Source organism: Pseudorasbora parva, chromosome 20 (genome assembly GCF_024679245.1).
Source record: "Pseudorasbora parva isolate DD20220531a chromosome 20, ASM2467924v1, whole genome shotgun sequence".
Classification (NCBI taxonomy): domain Eukaryota; kingdom Metazoa; phylum Chordata; class Actinopteri; order Cypriniformes; family Gobionidae; genus Pseudorasbora; species Pseudorasbora parva.
This window is the reverse complement of record NC_090191.1, coordinates 38,963,933-38,982,645: the sequence shown is the minus strand read 5'-3', so window position 1 is coordinate 38,982,645 and position 18,713 is coordinate 38,963,933. Positions and strand designations below refer to the sequence as shown.

Here is an 18,713-nt window from a genome sequence, read left to right as displayed (position 1 = left end):
TGTGTTCATGAGCTGACAAGAACTCAAGAGAGAACATCTGACCCCTGCAGAGAGCAGGAGCTCTGCGCACACTATTAGCACAGCTCAAACTCCCAGCACAATGACTCAGGTAAAATTTCTGTCCACCTTAAAAACAAAGGTCACTTTACTTTTGCTGATCGAGTTCAGAATCCTGATTTATTTTCCAGTGTTTAAGCTTTTTGCGCCGTTGTTTCTCTGTTTGAGAACAGCCTGATGCTGTCTGCTTCTTTTCGGCGTGAGCTGTAAAGTGCACAGTCATTTTAAATTCAATCTCACCTCTCAACACTCATTATATGAGTCACCGTGTGACTGTTTCTCAGCGTGACATCAGCCGTTGAGCATGGATCGTCCTCATATGCACTCTGAGACTCGGACGCAGAATCTGTAATAAATTTATAAAGAATCAATTGATACTCTAAACAATCAGTCAAATTTATGATAAATTATGAGAAATATATAACAACAACAACAAAAACAGCAGCTTGCCAGAACCTCACTGCAAACATATATATTAGTACACCATATTACTTAAATCTATTGAAGGTGCACACAACAAAACTAACATTAATTCAGAAACATATCTTGGAAACATTTGGGATAATGCAAGTAGACCAGTCAATAAAATATATAACACTGTTCTAGTGTTTTCTGGATATAAATATCTTACATACATTGTGCCTTTAACAGAAACATTTTAATAGTTCTAGTAGCTATATGGACAATTCTGGGAATGTCAATTTACGTTTTTTCAACTGTAAATTATTTTTAACTTCCAAAAACTGTATTTTACTGTACAATTACATGACATTTCCTTTTAGATGTGTTACAGGTTTAAACTGTATAAACTAAAGAAACTTTTTTTTTTTTTTTTTTTTTTTACAGTGCAACAGCCCTCATCTTACCCAGCACTACTATTGTTTCACAGATCCTGCCGGAATAACTTGTTCGCACAGTATCAGCCTGCCCTTAAGGGACTGTTTTAGGCATTATTTTGTCTTTTTAAACATTTCGATCATACAAACGATGAAGGAAAAGCAGAATGATGTCAGCGGATAGTTTCTGCTGAGTCAGCCAGACGCGACCCCAGCGTTCCCCCAGCATTCCCTTGAACTCTACACCAGCACCCACCGGCTCCCTCTGCCCAGCCCGGGAATGAAAGGCATTCTGTTAGACATCCTTGCGCCACTTTACACATTCTCACTCCCTACAGCGAGAATGGTGTTGCCGACTCTGATGCGGGTGTAAGGTGGGTGTATCCACCTCTTTCCATTCTGTCAGTTCAGCAACCAACTGCACCAAGGGACAAGTGTTCGGGGCTTTGGTAGATGGGCAGATGAGTGGATCAGGGCAATTTGTTTGATAAAGGGACTCCACACACACACACACACACACACACACACACACACACACACACACACACACACACACACACACACACACACACACACACACACACACACACACACACACACACACACACACACACACACACACACACAGACACACAGACACACACACACACACACACACACACAAAGGGTGTGAGGGGAGTGACTCATCCCGGACACTGATTCTGTCCCTCTGCCAATAGGCACTGCAGCAGCAATCATTTACATAATGAATATCTCATTATAGAGACAGTAACAGGAATGCATTCATTAATCATCATTAAAGAGAACGCTCTTTAAATATTCATTAGAAGATTTCCCATACCATAACAGCCCTTGTGACGTACAGTATATTACTCTTTTAATTCATTTTACATTTACTTACTTGATTATTTTGATTCCCTTTTCTGTGTAAAGCACTTTGAATTAGCACAATGTATGAAGTGTGCTATATAAATAAACTTGCCTTGCCTATATTCCCTACAGCCATAAAAAGGTCACAATGACATACAACAGACTTTTTCATCATATTCATAAAAGTAATTATCTTCTCTATATTGTGTTTGAAATTAGTTTCAGAGACCAAAATTTTTTTTAAAACATTGGGGCTACTGAGGAAAAAAGAAGTTGTGATAGCCTTTTTCCCACTATCCGAGTAAAACGGCTTCTCAAACGAAAAATAAAAAATAAAGCGAGTGGGACTTGATTTTGTGCACATTGATTGGATGGTTATGGTTCGCTATTGGTGGACCTCATGTGACTGACAGGATGCCCCTCCCTCACGGCAGTAAACACGTCATCAGAGAAGAGATGTACCTACAAAAGGGAAGGTAAGTTATTTTGATTTTAGATTAATGGGGCACATGAATAATAATAAAAAACATTATGACGTCCACTGATATATAATTCATAATAAATAGTGCAATATTCCATTAAAAAAAAACAAGATTTTTACATTTTGATTTCAATGTGACTTTAAAAGTAGCCAAATTTGAGGCCAAAAAGGGGAGGGTTTTTCCTAGTAAACAGTGTATTTAATATCCCCATCAAGTTGTAATATAACTAGCCTAATCAAATATTAAATGATCATTCTTAAAGATGAAATTCATATCGGCCTACATAGTTTATATCGAAGTTGTCAATAAAACAAGATTATTGGAGTATATTTTTTAAGAAGTACTATTTTAGTCTTTATACTTTAAAATCTTTAATTAAGTGAAAATAATACTGATATTTTAATAATTTCCTTAATTACCAAACGCCATGTGATCTTCATTTTTATGGGAAAACAAAAGCACAAATAGTAGTAAGCATGAGAAATGTCTTTCTGCAATCTTTTACTTTTTTCTAATAGTTTTCTGTCTCTGCACTCTGCGTCCCTGAGCTTGAAAATTTGGTGAAGCCTTTAATAGAAATGTTTCCTTCCAGCATAACAGGAGTGATTTAGGAACCTTTCATCACCGTATCGCCCTCTGCTGGTGTAAAGGCCGAGCGCTTCTGTCCAGTGGAACAGCTATTAATTTACTGCATTGCAGCACTGGGACGTTGTCACTCATTTTGGCATGGCGTCACCAAGAAGAAATATGGAAAAACTTATCCTATAGAAGTCATAGACAAATATTAAACATTTACCCCCGGTTTCACAGACATGGCTTAAGCTATTCCCAGACTAAAATGCATGTTTGAGCTGTTTTAACTGAAAGCAACTTGCACTGAGATATTTTAAAATATGTCAGTGCCATTGTTTTGTCTCAAGATTCACACCAGTAATGTGTTTTTCTAAGGCATGTTTAAAAAGCGACTTAAATGTCCTAATTGAACTAAAGCCTAATCTAAACCCTGGCTTAATCTAAACCCTGTCTGTGAAACCCCTCCAGGCCTAAATATATTAAACTTTTTGGATGAAAATCAGCAAACAAATTAGAGTTGCTTGGAAAAATCATTATTCCAATAATGAGTTTAAAAAAAGTTTTTCATGTGCTCTTTAGTCTACGAAAAGAGTAAATTTCCATCTTTGGTCTTTTTAGTTTCCCAGCCAAGAAAAAAGGAGTCGGGAAATACAAAACACAGGAAACTTAGATAATTAAATTACATTAAATTAAATTAAATAAAGGTAGGATGGAAACTTAAACACATTCCATTAATAAAATTAGATTAGTGAATCCAGGATGGATCCAGTGTGTGAATATGGCACTGCACTGTTACTATTGTGGAGCTAGTGATACTTAACTAAATAAATAGATACATTTTTTAGATTTAAACATACACTGCTCAAAAAAAACATGAAATGAAGGGAATACTTAAAATCACACATTGGACCTCAATTAATTAAATATTACATTTGAATTCTTTATCAATATGTATTTGTTAAGAACAAAATGATGTGACAACAGTCACGTAGGAATTCAATTCATACCAAAAATCAGTGTAAAAGACTGAAGTTATAGGCTGATCCAACTTGCATGAAGTTCATCACAGCAACTCATAATGTAAGTCAGTGTGTATGGCACTCACAAAAACATCTGAGCATGCACCGGTGTCCTGAGGGAGCTCCTGTCAGACCTGGATCAGAGCATCAGTGAGCTCCTGGACCATCTGTGGTGCTACCTGTCGGCTTGGGATGCCTTGATATATAACGTCCCAGATTTTCTCAATTGGATTCAGGTCTGGGGTACGTGAGGGCCAGTCAATGGCATCAATGCCTTAAAACTTAATCTAAAAACTACACACTCTAGCCGCATGAGGCCGGGCATCATCATGCACCAGGAGGAGCCCAGTGCCCACTGCTCCAGCATAAGGACTGACAATGGCTCTGAGGATTTCATCCGGTTTCTAACAGCAGAAAGGGAACCATTGGCTAGCACATGGAGGTCTGTGCAACCCTCCAAGGATATCATCCCCTGACCATTATTGACCCACTGCCAAAGCAGTCATGATAGATGATGATGATGTTGCACGCAGGATAACTTTTCCCACAGCATCTTATTCTCCAGACTCCTTCACATCCATCACATATGCTCAGTGTTAACCATCAGTGAATGAGGCGCCATGCAATACCAGACTTCAATTCTGGTGTTCTCTGGCAAATGCCAATCGAGCTGCACGGTGCTGAGCTGTGAGCACAGGTCCCACTACAGGACGTCGGGCCCTCATGAAATCTGTTTCTGACACTTTGGTCAGAAACATGCACACCAGTAGCCTGCTGGAGGTCATGGCAGTGCTCCTCCTGTTCCTCCTTGCACAGATGTTGCAATGGCCTGTTTCCCGATATGCTCCTTAAACTGTGCTGGGAAACACACCAAACATCCTTGTGACAGCACTGCCTGTGCAACCTGACTGGGTTGCAGATAATGCCTCATGGTACAGACAGTGACAAAAACCCAAACAAAACACAAAACTATTGACAAATCAGTCAGGAAGAATAAGAAGAGAACAATTGTCTATGGTCACCACCAGTAAATTCATTCCCTTTTGGGCAGTTGTCTTGATTTGCACCAAAGCAGGTGAAACAGATTCAAAATCACTTATGCTTCCTTATTGGAAAGATGAATACCTCTAATGTTTAACTGACTTGGTGTTACACTGTGATGATTAAGTGTTCCCTTTATTTTTTGAGCAGTTAGTATTTGTTGTGTCTAATTCGGATCAATCATCCCACTATAGTTGGACGCTTGGTGCTTTTTTTAATTGCCTTTTTTCATATCATATATTTTAGTAATCATCATTAATAAGCTATCATATTAAAGTTTACTAACTCATCCTCTGAAAACCGTTTTTAAAATTGGACGTTGCTTTACCACGGAAAAGGAACTTTAAATTCTTTTAGCAGGCTCCTCCCCTAGTGGGCGGTTTCATGTTTCATATTTAAATATGCATTTTAACTACTTTATAACCAAAACCTTTTCTACTCTTGACAAAACACACATCGACGGAAAGGTCTGTGTCTTAAGGTGCCATATTTGATGATTGATTTGTGATAGAAGTATTAATTTGTAATTTGCTACAGGAGAATGCATTAAAAAAAAATCAATGTAATGTTGATGACACCCGGTGGCTATTTTTGGTACAGTGTCTAAACAAAATCTCATGGGAACTTTATTTTCGTAATATCAACTTGCAATTTGGAACACAACTTGGTTAGATATATAGCTTTGATTTTATAGTAATTTTAGGTCAACAACTGCAAGGGTTGCTGAATTTTAAAGTGGCCCTATTATGCTTTTTCAAATATTACCTTTAATGCAGCGTCTACTGCAACCTTCCTGTATGTGAATTTAAAAGGTCTGCAAAGTTTTACAGATCAAAGTGCTGACAAATAAAGTTGAACTGCTGAATTCTGAACTGCATGAAATGAGTCGTCACTTCCTGTAGTATACCTACGCAACAATGTAACCGATTAGCATAATGCCAGCCTATAGTCTTTATAGTTGTAGCTGGGGCCTGGAAGCGTCTGGTTTGTCTTGTAGACATGTCGAGAAGAGGCTGTTTGTTTGAACTGCTTTGCATCACACTTCCAAAGGATGAGAACTCGGGCTGGACCTAATTTAGTAAAACTGACGGCATCCCTACTGTTCGTATCACTGTGCATCAAATGCTAAGGAAGATCTGGAGCTGAAATTCAGATATAGTAATGGGAGTTTAATTGCCGACACGCACTGTAAGCAACAGCTTGGGCCATCCGACCAATCAGAGCACGGTATGCTCTCAGGTCTATGGTGCGATTGAGTCGTCAGTGTGTTGCTCTGGAGGCAGGCATATGCTTTTCACAGATCCCACAATATTACCAGCGTCTCTTTTGGAGCTTGATTAAATAAATGCTGTTTATAATGAGGAGGACGTTGAAACTTCCTGAATCCCTTTAAACAAGATACTAAGGCATTTTTTGCTGTTGGTTTTTTTTATAATTTCCATCCAAAATCCCCTAGTTTTAACATCCTCTCACTCCTTCTCACACACACATAAATCCACAACCTCTCTCTCTTATCAAGGCAATTAGCAGACTGGCTGCACAGCGGTGCGTGTTCTGCATAAAAACTCTTCAAAAGCAACCGTTTAGAGACATCGAGGGAAAATAAACTCCGGAACACAATGCACCACTCGCTTTTTCTACCCACAATGCTCCCACCATGGTCTGTGGCACAATCCAGTGTGGTCACACTGTGGTCTGGTTCTGGGGAAAACTGACCTCGAGCCATTCCTGGGTTACAGGAGCACCGGAGCGTTCCACAGCCCTCAAAAAGCGGATATCCAAAAAGCCCGGTCCAGCCCTTGGGGCCTTTTATAGAGAGCACAGGAAGTACAATCAGAACCCGCAAATTAAACAGCTCTAATTATGAGCTAGAAATGTAGAGCTGAAGAGATCAGCATTAGCATGCACGTTTCGAAAGTCGCTCTAAAAATACACCTCTTCACCACCGCGTGCTCCGTCATGCCATCCTACAGGATGTTACCTTACATCCTTCAGCCTTTTTTCTTATTTTGATATTTCAGGATAAACACCGCTCACACAGTTCTGGAAATAAAATGGCCCTTCTTTCCATCATTAGCGACATTCCAAATTCATATTCCAACCAAAATTGGACTCTGATATAATTAGCAGTAGGATGATATGGTTCTTTACGCTCTATTAGTCTTTCAGTATATGATTAATGAAGGTGCTATGCAAACACTATTGATTGTTCATTTCACAGGGCCCATGATAGCGTTGCTGTGTCATCAAACTATATACCGCTGAGGTTCGACTATCCCTATGGACTATACAGCAGAAATTAAGAACCACAAACTCTGCTTTCAGATGTGGTAATAGGGGACTATCACCAACAACGCTCGGATTGACAGCAAGAGAGTAATTACAACTTCTTCATCGACTGAAAGCCCATTTTTGTGGAAGCTCCCATTCAGTTTCCTCAGAGTTAAAGTGACACTTCACCCAAAAATGACAATTTTGTCATCACTTCCCTTCAAATTGTTCCAAACCTTTATGGGTTTCAAAAATTTCATTTTTGGGTGATCTATCCCTTTAACTTTTAATTGATGGAAAAATCAATTGAATCGATTTAATTTTTCACTTCATCGGAATGATATGAACCTTGCTTACAGGTTTTGGCACTTGCTATGTGAACGCAAAACAAATCATGGACATGATTCGAAAGGATTAAATGGTCCTGGAAAAAATAGTCACACTTGTCGTGGTGTGCATTGGAAATTAATGAGAGACGAATTCAGCAATGGATAAGGATAAGTTTGCCAAGGATAAGTTTGTGCTCTAAAGCATTCAAGATTTACAACATTTAAGTTGAAAAAAAAAAATTCTATGCTCAAAAAGTGAATAGATTAATTATAAATACACCATAAATATAATTTAGTACCACTAAATATAAAATATTAATTTAAAAACATTATCGAACTAGAATTTTTTATTTTGACTGGCACACAAAGAGGGTTAAGGACCGCTCACAAAAAGTGTGATAACTGTAACAATAACGATATATATAGCTCTAAAAATCATTCTAAATATAAAAGAATAGCAGTCTTTATAACAATGATAACCGCACAGAGAAACAATTTTGCTGGAATCACTTTCAGAACTATTTTTCCAGCTGATAAACGATAAAAACATTGACAGCCAATCAGAATCCATCCCTGCTTTTTACAGGTCACGCATTTAAAGTGACAGACACGAGAAAGAAAGAAAGAAAGAAAGAAAGAAAGAAAGAAAGAAAGAAAGAAAGACAGACAGAAAGAAAGAAAGAAAGAAAGAAAGAAAGACAGAAAGAAAGAAAGAATATTTTCTTATTCAGCAGTCTTGTTTTCCAGTGCAAATATCTAAACATTTTTAAATTAAAGTACATTTACTTAAATTATTTAAGATACCGTTTTTTTTCTTCAGAGCAAGAAGAAAAAAACAGGAAGATAATCTTCCCTCTAAATTAAGTATTTTTCTTAACTGACAGATATTTAACTTTAAGATATTTATTAATTTTTGAGAAAACAAGGCTTAATATTGTAACCCATTCTCCTTTTAAATGTAAAGTAATAGTAAATCTTGATTTAAGATTTTTTTTTTATATTTGTAAAGAAATACAAGACATTTAGAAATTATCAATTTAAATATTTAACTCACTTAGGCCTTTTTTAATGAATTTTTCAGAATAAGAATACAAGACTTAATATATTAACTGATTTCCTTCTGAATGGAAAGTTTAAGTTAATATTGAGTTATGAATTTAGATATTTGAAAAGTGTACTTAATGCTATCACATCAATGTTTGAAAAAAATTCTGGAATGAAATTCCATATAAATGTTAGGTTTACACAACAAAAACTGTGTAATGAGGTTTGATGGTCTTATCTGGCCTCTTTGTTGGTTTTCATGTTCTGGTCTGATGGTTATAGTTGGGTTTGAGAAGAAAACCAGATGGAGAAAAACAGACCAGTAAACCAACTGGTCAAGTGGAACTGCAACAGAATAAAACACAAAACATTGAGAGCATGTGACTTTGTTTGGGTGTCTAAGCTGTGTGGAAACTGCTGGTTTTATTTAGAAGTGGCATTTTTCTGTCTATAGAAGTAACAGCTTTTTTCAGCAACTTCACAGGTCGTGCACATGTATAAACAAACTGTACAATAACATAGCCTAACCTACCTGAAGATGCTGCCGTGCTTTGAGGGGTCACAATGACATTGGCAGCATAAACACCTTGCGGGGGTGTGTGTGTGTGTGTGTGTGTGTGTGTGTGTAAGAACATGTAAATGTGATTTGTCTGAGCAGATATTTTAGGAGCTTCTGTAGGAGTTGAAGAATGTGTGGCCACAGACTAGTCTATCGTCTGCTTGGATTGCAGGACGTCGGTACATTTGAGCCGTCCAGGTCCCCTGCGTGACCAACTCAACCAAACTGCCGCCCACTTACCGGCAGGAAAATGACAACCCTTAGAAGATCACTAAGTTTCCTTCGCCGGTCGGCAGGGAGAAAATGAGGGACCAAAGATGGTGATTGCTTCCTGTTGGAGTGGGCGGCAGCGGAGACGTGTCGCGTTCTTCTATTCTGTCCATCAGCAGGTTGGCCCATCTCTCCTTCAGAGGTCAGTAGCACAACGCCATCTACTGGATGAGACGGCACAAACAATAATGACAATTCAACAAAAATGAAGAAAAAAAAAACAATCTCAAAATGACCTTATGTGAAACGCAATGTGGTATTTTTTGAAGAACATCTGAAAGTGTTTATTGATTAAAAATGTTTTATTTTTATGAAGTAAACAGCTTGTAAACATACTTTTTATATCAGAAAAAAGGCAAGTGTTCTTCAAAATGGAGTCAAGAAACCTATAGTGTATATTTAGAACTTCAATTAACCATTTTTCTTCGTAAGAGTAACATATATTTAACATGTTTACATACCTCTGTGCTTCTCACATTTAACATTAAACCTGGAGATTTAAAAAAAAATCAATTTATATGCAAAATATGCATCAAAGGGGCAACATTTAGAATTCAGAAACCTTTATCGACACTGTTGGCCTGTAAGCAACCAACTGTAAACATATGTATTTAGCCTAGCGTACAAAAGACTAAAATTGAATCAAGAACCTGATATTCACAACAGTTATTTGTTTAGAAGTAAAGAAGTTGGAAATACCCTTGTAGCGATATCCGGACGTCGTCCACACTGCTAAGAGCAATGTTTAGATGACTAACGTTATAGGCCTTTGTGCCGCGTTCTATATTAAATAAATATCCTGATGCATCCACCCTTTGTATGGATGGATGCACTGACAACTGACAAGAAGAAAGTCATAAACACCTGAGAGGATGCATGAAGGTGAGTAAATCATGGGATAGTTATTTCCATTTTTAAGTGAACTAATCCTTTAAATGGGACCGTATTTAGCATTCAGAAACCATTGTTAATAGCAATACCAGTGGCTGTTAAGTGAACTCCAGCCAGCAACTCATGTACAGGTAACGTACAAAAGACTGAAAGTGAATCAATTGCTCCGATATTCACATCACAGTTTTGCTTTTTTTGCTTATAAGTAAAAAGAAGTCGGAAACACTTACCGTGAAATATAAGCATTCTGACGCCGTCCACACTACAGAGAATTGCGTTAACATGAATACCTGCTGCACACTTTCCTCTCAATGACAAAAATGACAGCGGTGAAAAAACAGCAGTTAAGAAAGCATCTGATCGTAGAGACATGGACAGCAATTTGCAATCAGCATCAGCTCTGCAATTCACCAGCATCACGCCGACAATTGAGATAACTTAAATTACTCACTATGATAGCTTTGATTATTTGAGAGATCTGGGTATCAACATTATAGTAGAATAGCTCTTTCAGCATTAACCTGAACGGTGTATAAGCTATCTTTCATGTATGTCATAACAGAAGAGAGGAATGTAAACGTCACATCCTTTAGATTTTACTTTAGAGTCCTTCACATTCAAATCAGTCTACCGGCTTCATTTGAACACCTAGGAAGTTTCAAGTTTCAACCTGGTAATAAAAAAGCAATTAATATAAGAAAATTCTTACATATAGCCCCTTTAAAGGTCAAGCATCACAATATCTGAGATTTTCTGTGCACATAAATTGATTTGTCAGTAAAGGTAAAGAAAAATCAAACTATTAGCTTTAACATTTCATCTTTATTGCAGTAGAGTTTTAAAGTGTATTTAAAGTATAAAGTGCTTGTATAACGGACAACATCACAAATAGGTATTATTGTCTGTGTTCATTCAAATCACTGCAGTTAAATAATTTACAAATAAAATCAATCACAGACTAATATGTGCTTTACGCTTCAGTTGTCGAGTTTGTAAGGACCAATAAATAAACACACTGGCCATTTCAGATAAAGCAACCAGTCACATAATACTGTTAATCAGAGTTTTTAACATCATCCAGATGGTCTTTTCTGTTGATGAAGACACACTGGATGTGAGCGGCCGGGGGGTCACTCTCTTCTCTGCAGAGGGTGATGATGAACCTGCTGATGCCAGTATTCGGGCACGGCGAGAACACCTGGTTCATCTTCAGGCCTGCAGGCAGACAGCACTTCAGGTCCTCCACTAGGTGGCGCACAGACACACGGATAAACGCCCCGTGACTAACGATCAGAGCGTGGATTGGTACGTTGTGGACTCCGTCACTGGCTAGCCCAGCAATCACAGGCTGTTCTGATGGGCCAGAGCTGGATGCAGAACACTGGTCGGATGAGCCATGTTCCTCTAACATACGCTGATATAAGGATTTAAGGAACTTCTTGAAGCGTGTCTTTACCTGGATAAACACAGAAACAGTTTCACCTGATCAATCAATGATTACTGTACTCTTGGGAAAAATACTGAGAAAATGACTAAACAGTCAATTTTATAGTTAAGTATACTACTGATTAAAAGTTTGGAATAATTGCAATTTATTGGAGTAATGATGCTGAAAATTCAGCTTTGACCACAGAAATAGATTACATTTTAAAATATATTACAATAGGAAAAGATTATTTTAGATTGTAATAATATTTCACATTATCTATCAATCAATCAACTTTACTTACATAGTGCTTTTACAATGACGATTGTTTCAAAGCAGCTTCACAGTGTTAAACAGGACAATATTGCAACAAAATTTGATTTGGCTGTGCAGTCGTTCTGGAGAAAACAGTGATGTTATCAGCTTATTTTAATTTATCATATAGCGACAATGTTGGCAGATCAGTAATAAAGTTTATAGAATTAAATAAGACCTAATGAATTGATTTTATTTGCATATTTAGTTGAATAACTTAGATAGAAATTTTAGTGTCCCCAACTGAGCAAGCCAAGCCAAAGGCGACAGTGGCAAGGAACCAAAACCAAAAAAGAAAAATAAACCTTGTGAGAAAGCAGGCTCAGTCAGGGTGCATGTACTCCTCTGGCCTATTAACAAACAGTGTATTATTATAATTCTGGCAACATTACAGGTCAGAAATCATATTAGTTTGGAATATTTTAAATTTATGAGTATCACGCAAGAGATGGGTTTATTGAGGATGGTGCGTCAATTACACAAGAATATGAATATTTGAAAGATTGGAGTCATCGCACTGAAGACAGGTTATGTTTGATCAAATAAAAACGTATTTTCGCACAAAATTCAGTGTATAAGCTACTTTGGATTTCCCTCTTGCATCATATTTTGCAATATTCAAGACTGCTTTTCCTGGAAGGCTCGATTTCTACCTGTTCCAGCGTCTCTCCGCCAGGCGGTGTGTAATCTCGGCAGGCCTGACCCGCTGCGTTCGCCATGTTCTTCAGATGTTCCTTCGGTCTTCCCTCCGCTACCCCGAAACCCTGTCCAATACATCACACACGTGCTTTTGAACCAACACTACAGCAACTCTTAGGGGATGCCAAATTTAAGAGATGATGCAGTCAAACCAAAAAATATTCAGAAAACATATCTTTTTCCTAGTGTGTGCAGGACACTATAGGCAATTTATATAAATGAGGATAGCAAAATAAAGTAAACTGTGAAATATTATACCCAAAAATAGTTCATACAGTTTTATTAAAATTAATAAAAATATGAGAACAAAATGATTCAGACACTTTGACCTGACCATGTTTTGCTGAAGTGTGTTCTCTTTAATTGCTAATGTGACCTTTGACACCACAGATTGAACACAATGAAGTATTGCTTGGTCATTGGTTGACCTCAGTTGGTATTCTCAAATAGAACTTAAATTTAACAATTGATTGTAATCCTTTACATACCTTTCTATCAAAGTTATCAGACATTATCAGAATTTTTATTTATTTTTTAACTCTGAGCTCCTGTCATATTTTATTACCATTTTATAAACTATAGTGAATTAACTGTGATAATGTGAGAAAATATTGAAGGTGTCGGAATATATTTTGGTTTGACTGTATTTTGTTATAGTAATATTATTAATCTTTTTCATAATTATTTCTGACGTTAACCTTATCCTTAACATTATATCAGCTATTTATATATTTAATGCACAATATAATGCACATTCCATTGCGAGTTGTAATCTGTATATAATGGTCATGTGACATAAAAAGCTCAAATCGTGGCAGAGACAGACACTCACCCTCTCTCTGAGTAAAGGATCCAATACCATCTCAGTCGCAGAAGAATGAAGGTTGTTTCCTAAAATGATTTCAGCTGTCTTGAGGAGAAGAAGTTGTTATATTTGACATAATGGATAAGTCACTCACAAAATCTAACAGTTGCACGCACTCACACACACACACACCCACGCACACACACGCGCGCACACACACGCGCGCACACACACGCGCACACACACACGCGCACACACACACACGCGCACACCTGGACGGCTCTTTGCAGGTTACTGATGAAGACATTGGTGAAATGCAGATCTTTGAGGTAGCGGCCAGCTGCCGCCGCCTGCTGATGTCCCGTGTCTGACAGTGGTGTGTCAATGCCCTGACCTACACATTTGAAAAAAAAGCATTCATCCACAAACTGAAAAGGTCACCCTCACATCTTGAGCTGGGATTTTCACAAGGTTATGAGAAAAACAGAGTACATTTAATAATAACCATAATAATAATAAGGAATTCAAATTATTTTATATTATAGATTACAATATTTAAAAAAAAATAGATAAATAACATTTAAATAATATAAGTTAATAAATGAGCAAATAAGTAAATAATGTATCCAACTGTGTAGCAAATAATGAGCAGGGGGGAAATTTAAGAATTAACTTAAAGGGATAGTTCACCCTAAAATGGAAATTAAACCTCTTGTGCTTGTATAATGGCAGTGAATAGCAACTTTTAAAACTTAAAAAAAAAACACGTTTTAAGTATCACAAAATGATCCCGTGTGACGAGCTCACAAGTGGTTTGTAGGTATACTATAGGGTTTGGGAAAGAAAAGAAAAAAAATATAAAATTGTACGTATTTAATGAAAATCCTGACCTTTGCTATTGGTCTTCTGTGCACGGCTACATGATGCGTGTGAGACTGGTATAGTGAGTTAACAGATGTGAATGCGGTAACTTCTTGTTGACATAAACACAACAGATTTATTAATTAAGTACTTCGACTGCATGTTCGATGCTTTCATGTCATGTCTCGATTTCTTGTGCGAACGCGCGCAGTCATGCAAGAGCACAGCCGCGGTCAAGGCACAAGATCCCAGATGTTTCCAAGAATGTTTAAATCCAGAGAAATAAGCCTTTTTAACCAGGATGATCACTTATCAATGACATCATACCCGCGATACCTCCATTTCCGGTTTAATTTTGTAATAACAATGGAAACACCAAAGACGCTTTAAAACACCGTGTTTTATTAGTCAGATAAGGAACTGTTGGATACATTTATAGACGGAAAACTAATTACAGTAATCCAACATTTTTTCCATTATGCAATATGTCGATTGATGCTATAGAGTCTGGGAATCAACGTCACTGCGCGTTGCATTCTGGGCAGTCGCCGCCATGTTTTAGGTCACGCTCAGGAGCGTACAATGATAACAAATACGAATCACTAGAGAAAAAACGACTGTATTCGCGTTATTTAAGAACTGCTTGCACTCACTTGGAATGAATGTACTAATATTTGAATCTCTTGCGTACATGAGCACTCAGTCGTAATGCCAGGACATTGCACATATTCATCTCATTTCATACAATCAGAAATCATACGGCCGTCTATCGCACCACACACAGGACTACACATTGATTTCTCTTTCGCAGTTTTTTTTAATATAGCCTAACGAAAAGGTCTGTATCTGATATTTAACATAATATTGCTTGATCTCAGCCTGTGGGTCATTTGTTTAATCAACATATATCATATCGCAATTCCATAGCGTAACGTAGCTTAATCATAAGGGAAAACATGAGAGTATGGCCTGTAATGCAGCTTTGAAATGATTTGTGAACGCAACTTTAGCCTAAGTTACAGTATTAAACAGTTTTACTGGACTTAAAAGGTGCAAGTACAAGTCCTTCTACTGAGAGAAGCAATGAAGAATTTCCAGATGTGTTTACATTATTTATGGCGTAACGTTACGCATACGCGGTTCAGAAATCATAAATCTGTAATATATCGGTTATGAATAATAAATAAATAAACACAAATTATAAAGACACATTTTGGATAAGCTGTTTATTTTCATTGAGGTTTACTTTCACCTTTACCTGTTGTTTCCAAGCTGGTAAACTGACAATTTGCACGTCATTTGAGGGTTTTTAACCCCACGCAGTTCACGAGAGCGGCTATAGCAGTCCATAACACAGCAAGCGTACACCATTAGAATGTGTTTTTAACTATCTAACACAAGTTTTTACGTCTACCTTCACTACTACACATTCGCTATGTAGTGTCTGTGTCCTAAAGTCCACGAATGAGATCCAATGTGCTGTTTCCAGGAGGGAAAGCTAAACAATCACACTCCATTTGCGATTAGGTTTCCACTCCGGTCGTGAGTGCGATTATGACAGTTAATGACACAACACGCGTTCACCATTATAACTGTTTTTAGCTGAATTAGTTCTACTTTTAGAACTAAAGGCGTCAATTCCCTATACAACACAGTACCGACAGCGGCCTCCGTGACCTAAAGTCCCACAATGCATTGCGTTGCTTACGTCACGATCTCAGACTCTATATCCAGCATTTATTAATATGATATTGTAATATCAATCTAGCTTACTGCAGTGTGCAACAAGTGTCTTATAGCAGCCGTGGCACGAATGCACAGAATAACGTTAGAATAACATAAATTTCAACACACTCAAATGTATCTAAAGGGGGTCGCACACCGGACGCGGAGCTCGGCGGCGCGCCACGCAGCGTCTCAGGTATCGCACACCGGACGCGCACATTTTAAAAGGCTAAGTTTATTATACATTTCCCCAAAATATGTTTAGACTTTATTCAAGCTGTTGAACTCAGAATGTAAAACAAATGTGTCTTGTAGCAAAGGTTGAAATCAGTATACCTTAACGATAATATACTTTTAATATAAAGCCTTGAAATGGCGCTCTGTGGCGCGGCAGGATTTAGAACAACTTCCTGAGTCGCCGCGGACAGGCGCCGAATGCCGCCACCGGTGTGCGTACACTCATTGAAAACAATGTGTTCGAATTTTAAAGACGTGGCGCGCCGCCGAGCGCCGCCGAGCTCCGCGTCCGGTGTGCGACCCCCTTTATATGATAAAACAGCGCTGCGTTACCTCATATATGCATGACCAAATATATGCATGTGGCATAATAAAAACTCTGCAGCTCTTGAGCCATGTTGTGCTCGTCTCTCATTGCCAATCGCTCCAGCGGCCTCGTTCAGCTCCACAGCAGAACTACTACAGTAACATTAATCTCATTCATGAACATGATTTCTGCCCGCATCCCGTCCCGACTCTTTTCCACCAGCTTTGAGGTGAAGACTACAACTCCCGAAATTCTGCGCTTAATCTCAGCCTCATCAAGCTACGCCTTTGTTTTGAATAGGCGACCTCTAGTGGCGAGGAACTACATAGTGTGCCTTTAAAAATAATACATAAAATGTAGTTTTTTTGTCATTAAACCCTATCATACACCATCACAACACTTGGAATATACGGTACGTGTTGCATGGGATCATTCTGTTATAGTTTTGCATCTTTTTTTTTAATTTTGATGCTGGTCACTATTGACTTTCATAATACAAGCGGGACATTTATAAAAAAAAAAATCCTTTAATGGTGAAAGAAAGAAAGAAAGAAATATAATTTGGTTCCTAATAGAGGGGAGTCCCTCGCACGACGATGAGGGGTGTGTGTGTGTGTGTGTGTGTGTGTGTGTGTGTGTGTGTGTGTGTGTGTGTGTGTGTGTGTGTGTGTGTGTGTGTGTGTGTGTATTTACATACCTTGAAGCAATTTATCTCTGTTGTATTGTGTTTCCCCACTAGGAAACAAAGCACATGATAATACATAAATACTTATAAATCACTTCAGAAGGACAGTTCACATGCCATGTAACGTAGAGGTGATTGTAATCAAATACAGAGAGAACATGTCCGATTTTACTGCATTGACTGTATGTAACATAAAGCACCCGTGGCAACATTTGGTGAAGCGTTTATGATCAGATGCAGATCATGTGCATGATGATTCACCAACCGAATCATAAACATTCGTATACATATAAAACACACAGAACACACAAGCGCTCACTTACTGTCGAACGATCGTTAACGCAAATGTGAGCATAATACAGATTTGTAAGAGTAGATGAAATGTGTGACCGGCTCTTCTTCCTGGTTCATGAGTCAAAGTGCTGCAGATAAATGTCGTCACACAAATGAATGGAAGTCTGCCGCCCTCCTGTAGGGATTTGTGGGAAGTGCACTGACTGCTGTGTCTATGTTTTTTATTTTACCATGAGTTGCAAATGTTGCTTTCTAATATATGTGCCTGTTTTGTACACATATAATAAGATGTGTAAATTGTAACCTCTGTAAATTGTTTTGATTAAGACAGCAACAAATTAAAGCACAATATGTAAGACTTTTGGATTCAAATATCAACAAAAAACAAAACATAAAACACTAGAGCAATGTTAGTTATATTTTGTTGACTTGTGTGTACTTACATTATCCCAAATTTTTCCATGAATGTTTAAATCCAGAGAAATAAGTCATTTTAACCAGGACGCGGATTGTGTCTGTGTGTTGCCTATCAATGACATCATACCCTTTTGAAGAAACCATGGAAACGCCAAAGACTTTAATATATTATGTATTTTATTAGCAGGCTGAGCTGTTTGGAGACATTCATTGACAGAAAAATAATCATTGTTCTACACAGTTAGGGTGTCTCAATCAGCCCCCTTTACAGAAAAAAACACGAATTTCACGTGTGACCACATGTGTTTTTGCACATGTGAAGTTCATGTGGCTTTTCTGTTTTCCCTAGTTCAGTAGTCAGGGCACTGATCAGGACACAAGTCAATGGGCTGACTTCCTGATCAGTGCCCTGACTACTGAACTAGGGAGCTGACTGAGACGCACCCATAGTCTTATTGTTTAAATCTGGTTTTCTTGATTTATCACGAGTACCATTTACCATGCCTAACATCGATCTAGCTCACTGCAGTGTGACAAGTGTCTCATAGCCGGTGAGCAAATGCACAGTAACAAATAATGAGTAGCATTATAACTTTAAACACACTCAAATATGATAAAACAGCTCAGTGTTACCTCACATACGCATGAGCGTAAGAAGCGGAAATGCTCGTCTGCGGCAGAATAAAAGCTCAGCGAAATC

At 37.9% G+C, this 18,713-nt stretch overlaps 1 protein-coding gene across 1 annotated transcript; it reads right to left on the bottom strand.

Annotated features, from left to right (window-relative positions):
• Nucleotides 1-11,044: 11,044 nt before the first annotated feature.
• On the bottom strand, nt 11,045-17,921 carry tigarb (TP53 induced glycolysis regulatory phosphatase b). The gene is made up of 6 exons (XM_067427214.1): nt 17,626-17,921; nt 17,315-17,352; nt 13,760-13,881; nt 13,515-13,592; nt 12,637-12,747; nt 11,045-11,698 (listed from the first exon to the last, which is right to left on the bottom strand). Exons 1-6 carry the CDS (start codon nt 17,655-17,657, stop codon nt 11,297-11,299), a joined length of 783 nt encoding a protein of 260 aa, XP_067283315.1. The 5' UTR covers nt 17,658-17,921; the 3' UTR covers nt 11,045-11,296.
• Between the last annotated feature and the right edge of the window lie 792 nt (nt 17,922-18,713).

Excerpts from the sequence above, each read along its gene's own strand:
- tigarb (XM_067427214.1), bottom strand. The coding sequence starts at position 17,657 with ATGCTCACATTTGCGTTAACGATCGTTCGACA. Across the intron at positions 13,882-17,314 it reads CAGAGATAAATTGCTTCAAG|GTCAGGGCATTGACACACCA; the intron begins GTATGTAAATAC and ends TCAAATGTGTAG. Across the intron at positions 12,748-13,514 it reads ATCCTTTACTCAGAGAGAGG|GGTTTCGGGGTAGCGGAGGG; the intron begins GTGAGTGTCTGT and ends TGTATTGGACAG.